At 34.6% G+C, this 16,141-nt stretch overlaps 2 protein-coding genes and 1 long non-coding RNA gene across 4 annotated transcripts in view; 1 reads left to right on the top strand and 2 right to left on the bottom strand.

Moving 5' to 3' along the window:
- The first annotated feature begins 872 nt into the window (after positions 1–872).
- On the top strand, positions 873–12,800 carry LOC132124361 (vesicular glutamate transporter 1-like). Of its 2 annotated transcripts, none has more exons than XM_059535376.1 (13): positions 873–1,015; positions 5,380–5,632; positions 8,514–8,632; positions 8,806–8,827; positions 8,978–9,065; positions 9,263–9,349; positions 9,470–9,612; positions 9,699–9,848; positions 10,760–10,892; positions 10,965–11,075; positions 11,246–11,373; positions 11,650–11,719; positions 12,350–12,800. In XM_059535376.1, exons 1-13 carry the CDS (start codon positions 954–956, stop codon positions 12,664–12,666), a joined length of 1,683 nt encoding a protein of 560 aa, XP_059391359.1. In that variant the 5' UTR covers positions 873–953; the 3' UTR covers positions 12,667–12,800. The 2 variants fall into 2 exon arrangements, with proteins under 2 accessions (XP_059391359.1, XP_059391358.1); XM_059535375.1 differs by having other exon boundaries at positions 8,713–8,827.
- A 1,353-nt stretch (positions 12,801–14,153) lies between these two features.
- Positions 14,154–15,802, bottom strand: LOC132124407 (uncharacterized). Its single transcript, XR_009426759.1, has 2 exons — positions 15,509–15,802; positions 14,154–14,722 (listed from the first exon to the last, which is right to left on the bottom strand). It is a non-coding gene; the product is annotated as an uncharacterized LOC132124407 (long non-coding RNA).
- A 25-nt stretch (positions 15,803–15,827) lies between these two features.
- The window catches only part of LOC132124365 (uncharacterized), a 5,031-nt gene continuing 4,717 nt past the window's right edge, over positions 15,828–16,141 (bottom strand). The window contains exon 8 of the mRNA XM_059535383.1: positions 15,828–16,098. Within this exon, the coding sequence (XP_059391366.1) occupies positions 15,962–16,098 (137 nt within the window). The 3' untranslated portion in view covers positions 15,828–15,961. The remainder of the gene's footprint in view (positions 16,099–16,141) is intronic.

The following is a 16,141-nucleotide window of genomic DNA, read 5'->3' as shown; positions in this document are numbered from 1 at the left end:
TTTGTTAACCATTTCTTTAATTGCAATTGCTCAGTAAAGTGTGTCCAGGGAAAATTTATATATACAGACATTCATAGAACATTCTTTGGTGTTTTATAATAATGTTCTCAAAATGTTAGCAATGTTGTCATTTGTTACTACTTGTTTTCAGAATAACGTTCAAAAGTAACATTTTCATAATGTTTGCAAGATGATGCAATGCAATGTTCCCCTAATATTCACACAAGAAGAAATGTTATTTACTCTTTTGGAAAAACTGTTTTGTGGTCCGACTACTGATTAACATATTTGCTTTAATGCACGATGACATAAATTAGTAAAAAAAAAAAAAAAAACATTCAGAAATGTTTTTTACATCTCAATTGGAACGTTAGCAAAACGTTCTTAGAATATATTCTTGTTAGCTGGTAAAACGATTGTTTGAAGTGGCATATTGTGTCCACTAAGAGTCTCTTACATTTGCCCTGTGGATTAACCGTAGACTGTGTGTGTGTGTGTGTGTGTGTGTGTGTGTGTGTGTGTGTGTGTGTGTGTGTGAGAGAGAGAGAGAGCACGCGGCTCTTCACTCCTGCAGATTTACTCTAATCTAATTTCAGCACCTCGGACAGTGACTTGTTCATCAAACCATAGCGGCTCTGAATCTCCGTTGAATAACATCAGCTGTTTCTCTCACTCTGTAACAGCGTTTGCTTGATGCAACTCGCAAAATAAAGTTGTTTAGACTCACTTATACCGATTTCATTGTCTCTATTGCATATTTTCTATGAATCGATCGACTGGTAATCCTTGGGGAATGCCATTCCTGGAATCTCGTTTGTTAGACAGTTGAAGTGTGTGTGTGTTTGTGTGTGTGTCTGTGAGAGAGTATTAGTGTGTGTGTGGGTGGAAGGGGGCTGAGTGCGAGTGTGTGCGCGTGCAGGAGAGCGGGATCTCGCAGAGTGGAGTTGTAGAGGATGGAGGTCCGACCTGAGCGCTTTAAAGCAGCAGCGGCGAAAACACTTGGCAGGATAAACCGGTATGAGCCAAAACTTAATTCAACTCATAAACCAGCCTTGGGATTTATTTTATGTTAATATTATCAATGCAACGTCTAAATAATGCATATTTAAAGCATTAAGATTGCTTAGTTCTGACAAAGACTGTTCAGTTGCTGTTTATGAGAGCGTTTAATGTAAAAAATTAAGTGAAGTAAATGGAAGCTGGTGCATTAGTGCACTACATGACCGTCAACACATCACAGGATGAATGAATGATTTGTGAGTCTTTCAGTGCTGGTGATTGTTTCTGTCATCATAAGTTGAGATCTTCATGCGTGTAGTTGTGTGTGTGTGTGCGTTTGTGTGTGTGTGTGTGACGACCAGATTAACTCGACTGGACTCTATTAATAGCGACTCTTGTCCGGTTTGTGACGTCACATTTCACCTGTCAGGGGACCACTTCCGTTTTGCATCTTGGCTGTCTGTGCTGACGTTGAAACTCACGCTTGATAGGTTGTTTATTTGAGAAGAATAATGTAAAACTTTCCTGGCAAAATTATGATGCATTTTTGTTCAGTAGTCTAACTACAACGCAACATATAATACCGTAATATATGATGACTTAAATGCACATTTAAATCAGTTTATGTATACTTCTAATATATATTTACATTATGCACAATATATTTAAGCATATTTTAAATCACAGTATTTGACGTGAATATATTTCTATATAACGTAATGCCTCCCTCGCAATTTAATTATAATTTGGAAAAGTTAAACATTGTATGTAGTGCAAAAGAACCATATCTTATCTGTAAGTCATGCATTTGTAATAGATTTTAGATAAATTTAGATTAAGAATAAAATTCAGTGCAAATATATATGTGTATGTATGTATATATTAAAGTGAACTGACATGAAGATAAAATAAAGCAAACAAGTAAAAGAACTGAATGAGAAATTACTTCAACACTTTCTGTAAAATCACAGGCCAACAGAAAATGTGGACTTTTTTATAATAAATACTAGTTAAGTATTAATGGGGATATTTATAATTAGCGATATACATATTATGTTATGGGAAAATTACAGGAATACTAAAGGTGATTGATATGTCTGCATTATAACTTCCTGCAAGATTTTTAAGTACAGTAAAAAATATTTTAAAATGAATTTATGATCAAAGATTGAAGTACACTGCTTTTTTCTATCCCCAATGATAAAAAGCCTTCATATTTAAATTGATATCAACAGATGAACATGTTAGTCATTTAAAACAGTGTTTACACTTGTAAGGATGGAAGCAGCTTTTCATTAACATTCGGAGAAAAACACAATCTCACAATCTCTCTCTCAGTCTGTTTCTCTGGATTTTCTCTGGTCTTTAACACGTAAATCCAGTCCTGAAATAGATCTCCAACTAACCTGCTACTGGTCAAATCCTCTCTCTCTCTCTCTCTTTCTCTCTCTCTCTTTCTCTCTTTCTCTTATGTTACGTATAAACGGCCATTTATAACTGGTCTGGACATTGTCATTAAACTGTTAGTTATTCCTGTCCATTGTGAGGATGTTGTTACATATAAACAGCCATTTAAAAGCTAATTTCTCTCACTTGAGCATTGATTCCTCTTTAATCAGATTCAATCAGATCAACAGGTTATTATATTAGCTGAAACACTCTCTTTCAGCGATGATAGAAACTTATAACTGCCTGCTCTCGAGTTGATGCCATGCTTATCTGGCTTCATTGCTTATTCTTTCCATTGTGGTTTAAACTGTTCTTTGTTGATTATTGTGGTGTGGTGTACGGTTAAAGCTCAAGGTTTTGTGCCATATGAGCCTTAAACAAGGCATTTTACCCCACGTTACTCCAGCGTCCCGTCAGATAAAAGTGTCTGAAAAGATAAAATGCCCACTTTACAGCTCATTTTGGACAAGGACCGCAGGTTTAGATGGGAAGTGATGGTAAACTAACTTCTGAGAACATGAAATTAAACTACAGTAATTTTAAATTAATAATATATGAAATGACATTAGGTGACCAGCTGAAAATCAGCAGAAATGTGTGAAAATTCAGGATATCTGTCCATCCAAATATAGCCTGAAAAAAAAAATTGTTAGATTTACTTTTAAACCATTTTTCTCAGAAACGGCTAGTAAATTTCACAATTAATTGCAAGGAAACCACAAGTATTTTTTAAGTAGAATGACTGAAATGGTATTCCCAGTAAAATGTTCTGCAAATAAATTGGTTTAATTTACCACACAATTTGTTTTCTTACAGTGTAATAAAAAATAGAATAAACCAGAATTCATTGCATAGTACAGTGTAATATGATATTTTAATTGTATACTTTTAATTTTTTTAATCTTTTTTATATTTAATATATTGTATTTTTATTTTGATATACAAAGAAAAATTTGATGTATAAACAATTTTACAGAAAGTAACATTGTATTCAGCATGAAATTGTGAATTAGAAAGATTGAAATAATATTTTTAATAGTTTCATTTAAATCTAAAAAAAAAACTATTTTATTAACAGTGTACTATAATATTTTTATGGTATACTTTTTCATATTTTGAATTAGTTTTGAATTTTCAGTTTGTGTTTGAATTTATTTTCTTTTTTGTATTATTATTATTATTATTTTTTAAAGATTACTGTTTAGTGTTTACGTTTATTTTATATTTTTTAAGTAAGTAATTTTAGTTTACTTCAGCTCAAACTTATTTCAGTTAGTTGACATTAATATTTTTTTTTTTCAGATTTTAATTGATTTTACTTCGGCATTTTGAATGGACCAAAAACAGTTTTTAATCATTTTAGATTAAGTTAACAATAATAACCCTGTCATTGTACAGCTACACATCATGACTAATCTTAAACAGTATTGTTATATTTATAATCTCAGTCAAATCCATCAGGATCTCTCCATAAAGAGCCTTTCTTTCACAGCGAGTGAAGTTACCTCAAATATAAAAGAGACTGTCAGAAACTCAAGCACTGGAGAATAAAGAACGGATTCAGGAGAACAGAAGTGAAGAATGGATGGATGAAGGGGGAGGGTGATGGAGGAGGAGAAGAGAGGCAGAAAAAGACTAAAATAGAAAGTTTGATCAATATTTCAGGCTCTTAGGAGAACATCATTATTAATGTATACTGAAGTACAGCTGCAGTAGAGCGGTAACATGTCTGTACAGTCATCACAGATTCATATCTGACACATCTGATATAAAAATGTTACAATATAGTTAGTTTTGTGGTTTTTAAGTCATAGTTTTGCTCATATTTAGGGTTAGTGATGCATTCAAACCTCAAAAACTTGATGTGCCACCTTGTTCATTATGAATGTGAACTTGGAAACCTTTAGCTTTCAGCTCATATTTTGTTTTATTAACACTGGTGAACATCCAAAAGAAACAGTTTGCCATTAAACTGTCTTTAAATGCTAAAATTGTCTAATTTTACTAACAACATGCAGTTGTTATGTTGAATATTGTGTCCCTTAGCACATATAAAACAGATGCAAATGAATACGTTAATTATTTCTGTGCAAATTAATTGTTATTGTGCGCTCAAAACATATTTAGGCCTAAATTTAAGATTGAATTCAATCGCATATAAATTTTAAATTTATTTAGATTACAGAGTTTTAACAAAATAATAAACTTGATGTGATGTCAATTTGTCAGGCGAACATAATTAATTAAAGGCATAGTTTATTATTAACTTTGCATTTGTTTGATTTTTGTATAGCACTGTGTCTTATTTATATATCCTTTTATTTTTACATTTTAAATAATCATAAATTTAGTCAAATTAATATATTTTTTACTTTGCTTTTTTTGTTTTTAATTTTCCATGCATCTGCTGTGATTATTTTATTATTTTTTTGCATCCTTTTATTTAAAGCACTTTTAATTACCATTGTATTACCAATTACTAACTTACTTGCTTTATTTAATTTAAATCAAAATGCATTAATTAAAATATATAAGATTGAAACTAATTGGATTTATTAGTGATTAGCTGGCTATTGTGCATTTGAAACATATTCAGTTTTTTGTTAGCACTATTACAGAAATCGGACCGGTTTTATTATTTCAGCATGACTAACAAATGCATCACATTAAGTTAAGCCGTTTGCTAAAACTGTGTAATCAAAATGCATGGGCATTTTATATGCAAGTCTTAAACTTAGGCCTAAATACTTGCTCAGAGTAAGATACTGAGATCTTACTCCGATTTCTTGGTAAATCTAAACACATTTACACATGATGTATTTTTCTCTGGAGAGCCTGAGATGCAAGAACTTACAGCAAACATCTCCCATCGTGGTTTTCTCATTTTTCTTCTCCACATGTTTCAGTGGTGGTTGTGTGTGTGTTTGTCAGGGTTCTGGAGAAGCGTCAGGAGAATGGAGAGACGATCGAGTTGTCAGCAGAAGGTCGTCCAGAGCTGCGGGAGGAGAAGGAGCTTCCCGTGGTGGACTGTACGTGTTTCGGTCTGCCGCGCCGATACATCATCGCCATATTATCAGGCCTAGGCTTCTGCATCTCCTTCGGCATCCGCTGTAATCTAGGAGTAGCTGTCGTGAGCATGGTGAACAACCACACCGTCTATAGAGAAGGCAAGCCGTACATCGTGGTAAGTGAGAGGACTCCATCAACTCTGTTTTCACTGCAGCTCTTCAATGTCAAATTAAGTGTCAATCTCAAAACCTTTAGCATCACTGTCAGTCCACAGTTTCATCTCTGTTTATAGATTTTTATCTCTGATGGCCTACATTGCAACAATTCTGTTGCAATGTAAAGCTCAGTGTTTCAATATCTGCAAAACATTTTAATGTTATGCAACTTTTTTTTTTTTTTTTTTTTTTGAACAATCGTGAAGGGACTACACTTTTGTAAGACAGACCTAGAAAAACTGCATGTTTTATAGAGCTGTACATTAGTTATTTTTTTGTCATTCATTGTGTTCTTTGTTGAATGTTAAATCTGAATCTGCCGTGTAATAGTCTGTGAAGGTGATATTTTAATACACCCAACAACCAAATTAATATACATATTCTAATATTTCACGCTGGTGATACAATATTTAAAGATTTTAGACATGCCAAAACATTAGCAAATAAAACAGAAAGTGAAGTTGTATTTTAAGAACACCTTGGCTTGTTAAACTGATAATATTTTACACATTTTGCCCAGTAAGTTACCCTGAGACTAAACCTTTAAATTGATTCTGCTCTGCTCATAAGCTTTGAATAGTTTGGCATAAAATCATAGCGGATGTCCTTTTATTCTTTAAATCCTGCACACTGTTTATTTGGTACAACCCAAATTCTGGAAAAGTTGGGACGTTTTTTAAATTTTAATAAAATGAAAACTAAAGGAATTTCAAATCACATGAGCCAATATTTTATTCACAATAGAACATAGATAACGTAGCAAATGTTTAAACTGAGAAATTTTACACTTTTATCCACTTAATTAGCTCATTTAAAATTTAATGCCTGCTACAGGTCTCAAAAAAGTTGGCACGGGGGCAACAAATGGCTAAAAAAGCAAGCAGTTTTAAAAAAGATTCAGCTGGGAGAACATCTAGTGATTAATTAAGTTCATTGATATCAGGTCTGTAACATGATTAGCTATAAAAGCTTTGTCTTAGAGAAGCAGAGTCTCTCAGAAGTAAAGATGGGCAGAGGCTCTCCAATCTGTGAAAGACTGCGTAAAAAAATTGTGGAAAACTTTAAAAACAATGTTCCTCAACGTCAAATTGCAAAGGCTTTGCAAATCTCATCATCTACAGTGCATAACATCATCAAAAGATTCAGAGAAACTGGAGAAATCTCTGTGCGTAAGGGACAAGGCCGGAGACCTTTATTGGATGCCCGTGGTCTTCGGGCTCTCAGACGACACTGCATCACTCATCGGCATGATTGTGTCAATGACATTACTAAATGGGCCCAGGAATACTTTCAGAAACCACTGTCGGTAAACACAATCCGCCGTGCCATCAGCAGATGCCAACTAAAGCTCTATCATGCAAAAAGGAAGCCATATGTGAACATGGTCCAGAAGCGTCGTCGTGTCCTGTGGGCCAAGGCTCATTTAAAATGGACTATTTCAAAGAGGAATAGTGTTTTATGGTCAGACGAGTCCAAATTTGACATTCTTGTTGGAAATCACGGACGCCGTGTCCTCCGGGCTAAAGAGGAGGGAGACCTTCCAGCATGTTATCAGCGTTCAGTTCAAAAGCCAGCATCTCTGATGGTATGGGGGTGCATAAGTGCATACGGTATGGGCAGCTTGCATGTTTTGGAAGGCTCTGTGAATGCTGAAAGGTATATAAAGGTTTTAGAGCAACATATGTTTCCCTCCAAACAACGTCTATTTCAGGGAAGGCCTTGTTTATTTCAGCAGGACAATGCAAAACCACATACTGCAGCTATAACAACAGCATGGCTTCGTCGTAGAAGAGTCCGGGTGCTAACCTGGCCTGCCTGCAGTCCAGATCTTTCACCTATAGAGAACATTTGGCGCATCATTAAACGAAAAATACGTCAAAGACGACCACGAACTCTTCAGCAGCTGGAAATCTATATAAGGCAAGAATGGGACCAAATTCCAACAGCAAAACTCCAGCAACTCATAGCCTCAATGCCCAGACGTCTTCAAACTGTTTTGAAAAGAAAAGGAGATGCTACACCATGGTAAACATGCCCCGCCCCAACTATTTTGAGACCTGTAGCAGAAATCAAAATTGAAATGAGCTCATTTTGTGCATAAAATTGTAAACTTTCTCAGTTTAAACATTTGCTACGTTATCTATGTTCTATTGTGAATAAAATATTGGCTCATGTGATTTGAAAGTCTTTTAGTTTTCATTTTATTAAAATTTAAAAAACGTCCCAACTTTTCTGGAATTCGGGTTGTATATTTTGATAATAAAAGCAACATATTATAATCTAAGCATATTTGAGGTACAACAAAAATGTTAGAATACTGCTGGTGAATGAAAAAAAGTTAAAGTTTGAGTTATGTCGTTGTGTTTTAGTAGCTTTTTTAAACATGCCTATTTTAGTACATCAAGCTAAACAAAATGAAACGTTGACTCTCTGGTAACTAGCTGAAATATAATAATTAATCATAATTATTTTTATTTTATTTTAGTTAATGTATATTTTTATTTCAAGAAACAAATGTTTTGATATTTGATATTACATGTAGTTAACTATAATAACCAACAACAACATTTCAAATAGCAATGTCAGATGTTGTCAAATATCTCAACTAGTTGTTGTTGTTATTATTATTACTATTATTATTTTTTGTATTTTATTTTTGCTTAATGCAGTACACATTGATTTATTTGGTGCATTTTTTTAATAAAAGCAACATATTACAATTTAAGCATGTTTGAGGCAATGCAATTATATTTTAAGTATTTTTATTTTTTATTTTTTATGCATTATTATTTTTGTTCTGTCTTTATAATTTCCATTAAAAAAAATGTGTCTGTGTTTCAGAAAGCTCAGTTCACCTGGGACCCAGAGACTGTAGGAATGATTCATGGCTCGTTTTTTTGGGGATATATTGTCACTCAGATTCCTGGAGGATTCATCTGTCAGAAATTCGCTGCTAACAGGTCAGTGATGCGGTCACTGAACACAGGTGTGCAGAAGAATAAAACACTCTTCATACAGCACATGTCTCCATGTTTCTCAGGGTTTTTGGCTTTGCTGTTGTGGCCACGTCTGTCTTAAATATGCTGATTCCCACAGCAGCACGAATGCACTTCGGCTGTGTGATTTTTATCAGGATACTACAGGGACTGGTGGAGGTAAATAAATAAATACTAGCTCTATTGCAGAAAGCTTCTGCCTTCCAGTTCACTTGTGGCGTGGAGACTTAAGTTCGAGTCATTGTCTGATACAGTAGTGCTCTGATTATATCTACGACTTCATCTGCTGTCGTTGTCATTGCTGCCCAGGGCGTATCTTACCCAGCATGCCACGGGATCTGGGCGAAATGGGCCCCGCCCCTCGAGAGAAGCCGATTGGCCACAACAGCGTTCTGTGGTGAGGTCATTATTTTTTTCAGCAGTTTAAAATCTGTGGAAAACTGTCAGTAACTATCATTTTAAATATTGCTCTGGGTTTTACTTTCATATAATTGTTGAGTGTTCATAATAATAATAATAATAACAACATCAATAATTGTGATTGTAGCCTCCATGCGTTCATGTAGAGTGTGTGTGATGTCTTGTGTGTGTCAGGCTCGTACGCAGGAGCTGTGATAGCGATGCCGTTAGCTGGAGTCCTGGTGCAGTACTCAGGCTGGTCCTCAGTCTTCTATGTGTACGGTGAGGAAGACCAGCACACACTCAGACTAATGACTCATGCATGACGCTCATCTCATCTGTTAATGATGTTCAGATCACTTAGAAACACTCACTAGTTTCTTGGCTTCTCTCTGGCTGAAGGAAGTTTTGGGGTCTGCTGGTATTTGTTCTGGATCCTGGTGTCGTATGAGAGTCCGGCGGCTCATCCCACCATCACCCCGGAGGAGAGGAAATACATCGAAGATGCCATCGGAGAATCTGCTGGACTGATGAACCCGCTGACGGTATGAATGTATGGTTTATATACTGATGGTAGAAACATGACGCAGAAGGACCAGACGTCTCTCTCCGCTCTTCTCCTCTCATGCAGAAGTTCAACACTCCATGGCGTCAGTTCTTCACATCCATGCCCGTTTACGCCATCATCGTGGCCAATTTCTGCAGGAGCTGGACGTTTTACCTGCTGCTCATCAGTCAGCCGGCGTATTTCGAAGAGGTGTTCAAGTTTGAGATCAGCAAGGTGAGAGAGAACATCTGAACGTCTCATTTATAGATCAAATGTTTCTCCTGGACATCAATCAGAGCATATACAGACCTTTGCATCCCCTAAATAAAAGAGATCTCAATGTCTCAAACTGTGCTTTGCAAGCAATAGTTCTCAATAATAATAATTTGAATTAGTCAGTGTTGATTATTGAGTGCTAATAATAATATTTTGATTAGTTAGTGTTGTTATTAAGTGCTAATAATAATAAAAATATTTTGAGTAGTCAGTGTTTTAATATTATTGTGAACACTGAATAGTCTTATAATAGTACATATTAATATTATTTTAAATAGTCAGCGTTTGTAATAATAATAATAATAATACTAAAATTATTAGTATTATAATTTATGCTCCTTATGTTGTTGTTTTATTTTATTATTATATTATTTATTTAATATTTTATTAATGCATATTTTAAACGCAGTTTACGTGCATTCATGTAAAGTGTGTGTGTGAAAGTTTAATAACAATAATAATCAATATTTTGATTAGTCAGCGTTGGTTATTATTTAGTGTTAATAATAATAACAATAATAATAATAATTTGAGGAATTAGTGTATGTTGTTGAGTGTTCATCAAATATAATATAATATAATAATAATGTTTGTTGTTATTTTTAATAATAATAATAATAATGTTACTAATAAAACTAATACTAAATATTATTAGTATTATTATGGACATTGAATAATAGTATTAATATAAAAAATATTATTATTATTCTTAATATTTAACATTAATATTTATTCATATTTGATTAGTCAGTGTTGGTTATTCAGTGTTCTTAACCAAAATATAAATCATCATCATCATCAGTGTTGTTGGTGGTGGTTTATACATTTTTAGCTCTATACTGAAAATATACACTTCTGTCTCTCTTCAGGTGGGAATCCTCTCGGCTCTTCCTCATCTGGTGATGACCATCATCGTGCCGATCGGAGGACAGCTGGCCGACTATCTGCGGAGTCACAACATCATGACCACCACAAACGTCAGGAAACTCATGAACTGTGGAGGTAAAGCCTGATTCCAGACACTGGAAGCTGCTGATTGGCTGTCGAGGCGTCACATGATCTGTGTGTGTTCAGGTTTCGGGATGGAGGCCACGTTTCTTCTAGTGGTGGGTTTCTCTCACAGTAAGGGCATCGCCATCTCCTTTCTGGTCCTTGCTGTCGGATTTAGTGGTTTTGCCATCTCAGGTATAAAAAGAAAGAAGTCTGGGGCTACGTTGTAATGATATTTCACATTTGAACATTTTTTACTGTATTTTTGGTCAAATAAATGCAGCCTTGGTGAGCAGAAGAGACTTCTTTCATTAACTTATTTTTTTTTCTTTCTGTTGTCTTCTCACCGCTATCCAAACCTCTAGGGTTCAATGTCAATCATCTGGACATCGCTCCACGTTACGCCAGTATCCTGATGGGCATCTCTAACGGTGTCGGGACGCTCTCTGGCATGGTGTGTCCTCTGATCGTCGGTGCCATGACCAGAAACAAGGTTTGTTGTGCTTGATTACAGCTGATTATAACATCTTCAGAGATCATGTGTCGTTTTCACACCTCTCTGCTTCCCTGTCATTATATTACAGCTCTCTTTCTCCATTTCTGTTCCTGGGCATTACATTTCCTTCATGCAAAAGTGCCTTTAGTTCAAGCTTAATCTTATACATATTTACATTATCTGAAAAGTCACATATGTAAGCTTTGATGAATAAACATATATCTATAGACACACATACGCATCCATTTTCATCCTGTGTGTTTCTCTCTGTAGACGCGGGAGGATTGGCAGTACGTGTTTCTTATTGCATCACTTGTTCATTATGGTGGAGTTATCTTCTACGGTGAATATTTCTGTCCTTTTACTTCCGTCCATCTCTGATTGTGCTTATGTCATGCAGAGTACATGTATGATTATGAACCTTATTTTTGCATTAAGAAAATATATATTTATTATTAATAATAATATTTTTTAATAATAATAATTAAACTGTTTAAAAAAATATCTAAAAACTTTTAGAACATTTTATGTATATATTTAGTATTTTATTTTATTATTTTAATTGTATAATTATTTTTTGCATCATGAAATTTTTTCACATTTATGTTTCATTTATGAAAATCATCCTGTCATTATTTTTTTTATCTTAATTAACTCCTTGTTTTTAACTTGATGTATGAAAATAACTAAAACTAATAAAATTATTACAAACTCTATAGACTTTAAAAATGTATATAAATTTAAAAATAAAAACTAATTAGTACAGAAACCACACTGGATAAAAAATTGTGAAATACAAAAAAAAAAAAAAACATTGTTTTTGAAAAACAATTTAAAAAATCATAAAAATAAACTTTTTAATAACCAGAGTTTTCTGGGGCTGGACTAAAACACATTTTTTGACTGCTTTTGTGAGGAATGAATGAATGATGCTGTAAATCTCGTCTCATAGAGACTATTTCTTTACATTCAGGTATCTTCGCGTCAGGTGAGAAGCAGTCGTGGGCGGAGCCAGAGAACATGAGCGAGGAGAAATGTGGGATATTAGGAGAAGACGAGCTGGCGAATGAAACGGAAGAGCTGTACCACTCAGTGGGCGGGGGCTACGGAGCAACCATCCAATCAGGTGACCCCAATGGGGCGGGGCCTGGAGGGGGCGGAGCTGGTGGAAGCTGGGCCTCAGACTGGGACAAAACGGAGGAATACGTCCAACCTGTGGGAACGAACAGCTTCCTGTATGGAGGAGAGGGCAATGAGCCAATGATTGTGAGGCTCAGAGATCGAGAGTAAAACTGGATGGGAACAGGACAGGGGGAAACAAGGACTGAATATTCCTCCCCTACACAAACTGACTGGGATGGAGGAAGTTGTTTTGACCCAAACTAGAAAAAAATAACATAATTAACATCAAATCTTTATCTGAAGTGTGTATGTGTCTGTTTTGAGTGCATGTAAACAAATGTTTGAATGTACCAAACATCATCTTAGTTACTGGGTCTAAACTTTTGCCCCCTGGTCGTGTATTTTAGCAGTTAAACTGATCATCAAGAAGCATATTTCTGCTATTCTGCCTAAATTGTGACTGTAAGACTGTAAAAGGTGATTTTTACAAATGAAATCCTACTAAAGTATAATTCCAATTAAAAAACAAAACAAAACCAGATTTCTGGAATTGATCTCGTGTGCCAATACTGTGAGATGTGTGTAGTATTGGTCCATTTTCAATGAGAATCTCATAAATAAATTCACATTTAAAGAGCAATATCAACTATTTGGATGAGCTTATAGAAGCACTGACATACTTCGTTCTATTATTATACTTCATTATTCATTCTGTATAAGTATCTGTGGCACTTTGGATATAAGGGTGAATCTCATGAAAAAATGTCATTTCCTTCCCCGTAATTAACCAAAAATGATCTGAAATTTAATTTTGCATGAAGAAAGTTCATAGCAGTATGCTCTAAAAAAAAATATATATTTTTTTTTATTGTATTTTAATATATTAATACATAATTTTAATACATTCAATTATATATACTAAACTTTATTATAAAGAATTTTCTTGCATCAGTAGATTTGTAATTTATTATTATGTTTTATTTGGGTGAACTGTTCCTTTAATATCAATCAAGAAGAAGCAGATCCCATAGAAATTATTTGATATTTCTGTGGTTATCTCTCTGAATAAATAAGATAAGATGATTATGATAAGATTTGTGATAAAGTTATTTAAATTATTAAACTTAATCATTGTGATTATTGCTATCATTGATCTCAGTGCAAACCCTGAGACTTAAGGTCAAAATATTGTTTTCAGTCTACAAGATTTTTATCATTATTATATAAATTTATTTCTACCTATATATTTATTTGTTTACACATTATTTATTTATATTTGACCCTGGAACAAAGGTCTCTGAGGTATATTTGTATACAAACCCAAAAAATACATTGTATGGCCCAAAATGATAGATTTTTTTATTTAATGACAAAAATCATTAGGATATTAAGTAAAGATCATGTTCTATGAAGATATTTTGCACATTTCCCACTCTAAATATCTAAAAATGTAATTTTTGATAAGTAATATGCATTACTAAGAACTATTTTTTAAATAACTTTAAAAGGTGATTTTCTTAATACTCTATAGCTAGAATCTGTTTCTGTGATCCAAAAATGATGGTAAAGCTAAAAGTGCTGACGTCAACGAACAGATAGTCAAGAAAAAGCGATTCATCCATTTTAGTTACACCAGAGAAAACCGACTATAACCTAATTTATTCACTTTTTAATGTGAACAATCAGAAATACAAAAGATGCTATACAAGGAAGTAGAATAAACAGATTAAGTGACGAAACCACTAACCAGTGTGTAAGCAGAAAAGCAAATCAATCCCGCAGTGACCTCTTGTGGTGAACCTCGACATGACTGGGTTTGACACTGGTTTGTCCTTTAGTGGAGAAAGACTGAACTACAGCTGCATTGAGATATATTTCATTCAATTATACAGCTGTGTTCTATCTGATACACATCCTCAATTAAAAAAGCTGAATATGCATCGCTTTTATAATCAGGACAAGTTCTCAAAGTACTTTATAAACAACATACAAAACAGTGTCACATAAAAACACTAGAATTAAAATGTGATCAAAATAAAAAAGCATGAAACGATGAAATCGTGTGAATAGACTACAGTGCACATGCATTTACAGCTGAATGAGTCACTATAGCTGAGAAATAGTAGAAACGTCAGAACTAATGTTGTTTAATGGTGTCAGCGCTCTTCAGCCTCACAAAAAAACTCAACGTTGATCATTTAATAGTGTAAATGTGTAACTATAACTTTATGCACATACCGTATTTTTTTACGGACTATAAGTCACACTTTTTTTCATAGTTTGGCTGGTCCTGCGACTTATAGTCAGGTGCGACTTATTTATCAAAATTAATTTGACATGAACCAAGAGAAATGAACTAAGAGAAAACATTACCATCTACAGCCGCGAGAGGGCGCTCTATGCTGCTCAGTGCTCCTGTGGTCTACACTGAAGACGTAGAGCGCCCTCTCGCGGCTGTAGACGGTAATGTTTTCTCTTGGTTCTTGGTTCTAAATAAATGCGACTTATAGTCCAGTGCGACTTATATGTTTTTTCCTCATAATGCCGTATTTTTGGATTGATGCGACTTATACTCAGGTGCGACTTATAGCCCGAAAAATACGGTATTCATATTAATTTATTATTGGTCTCTGTGTATTTGTGTGTGAATGTCATAATGTGTGAAGTGTGTGTTTGGATGCTTGTTTATGTGGAGGCTGAAGGTTGTGTTCACCTTCTTAAAGGAATATTTCACCCAGAAATGAAAATTAGCTGAATATGTGCTCACCTTCTGGTCATCCAAGATGTAGATGAGTTTGTTTCTTCATCAGATTTGGAAAAATGTAGCATTCCATAATTTGCTCATCAAGTGAAATGCCTAAGTGATGGATTTGTTTCTTACACAGCTTTTGGCTTCACAAGACATTCAATGATAGACTGGAGTGGTGTGGATTACTTGTGGATTATTGTGATGTATTAATCAGCTGTTTGGACTCTCATTCTGACGGCACCCATTCAATAGAGAGGACACATTGATGAGTGATGCAATGCTACATTTCTCCAAATCTGTGAGAAAATAAAACTTGTTTGCATCTTAGATTACTTGAAGGTTAATTGAGTGAACTATTTCTTTAAAGCATCCTCACACATCCCAATGGTGATGCTTCTTTGACACATTAAACATTATTTGATATAATTACAACCTTAAATACAGTAATGATAGCTGGAATTAAACTACTGTTTATGATTGCCGAGTTTATAGAAAGGCGGCATTGCTTTTAATGGCTAAACAGCTATTTGACTATTGGTTAACATTAATATGGTGCTTTTTTCCAGACTTCCTCATTCTTCATTCTTTCTCTTTGATTGTCTCATTGTCTCCTGTTTCTCAGCCTTCAGTTCTTCATACTGATTTCCTCCACTGTCTAGGCCTTAGAAATTCTCCCTTTGCTCAAAGCGTATACTTATTAGCATGTCCTTATCTTTACCATTTAGTCTCTTGCATATGACTTCCTCCACGTTTTCTACGCTTCAGCATCCACACAGTCACACCCAGGAGAATAATCAGTGCTGCCCCCCCGACCAGTATGCACAGCAGGCCTCCAAACTCTGCTGGTTGTGCTGAGAGAGAGAGATTTTTATGATAAACATAAATGAGACGTGC

Source organism: Carassius carassius, chromosome 42 (assembly GCF_963082965.1).
Source record: "Carassius carassius chromosome 42, fCarCar2.1, whole genome shotgun sequence".
In the NCBI taxonomy this organism is placed as follows: domain Eukaryota; kingdom Metazoa; phylum Chordata; class Actinopteri; order Cypriniformes; family Cyprinidae; genus Carassius; species Carassius carassius.
This window is presented reverse-complemented; position numbering and strand designations above follow the sequence as displayed.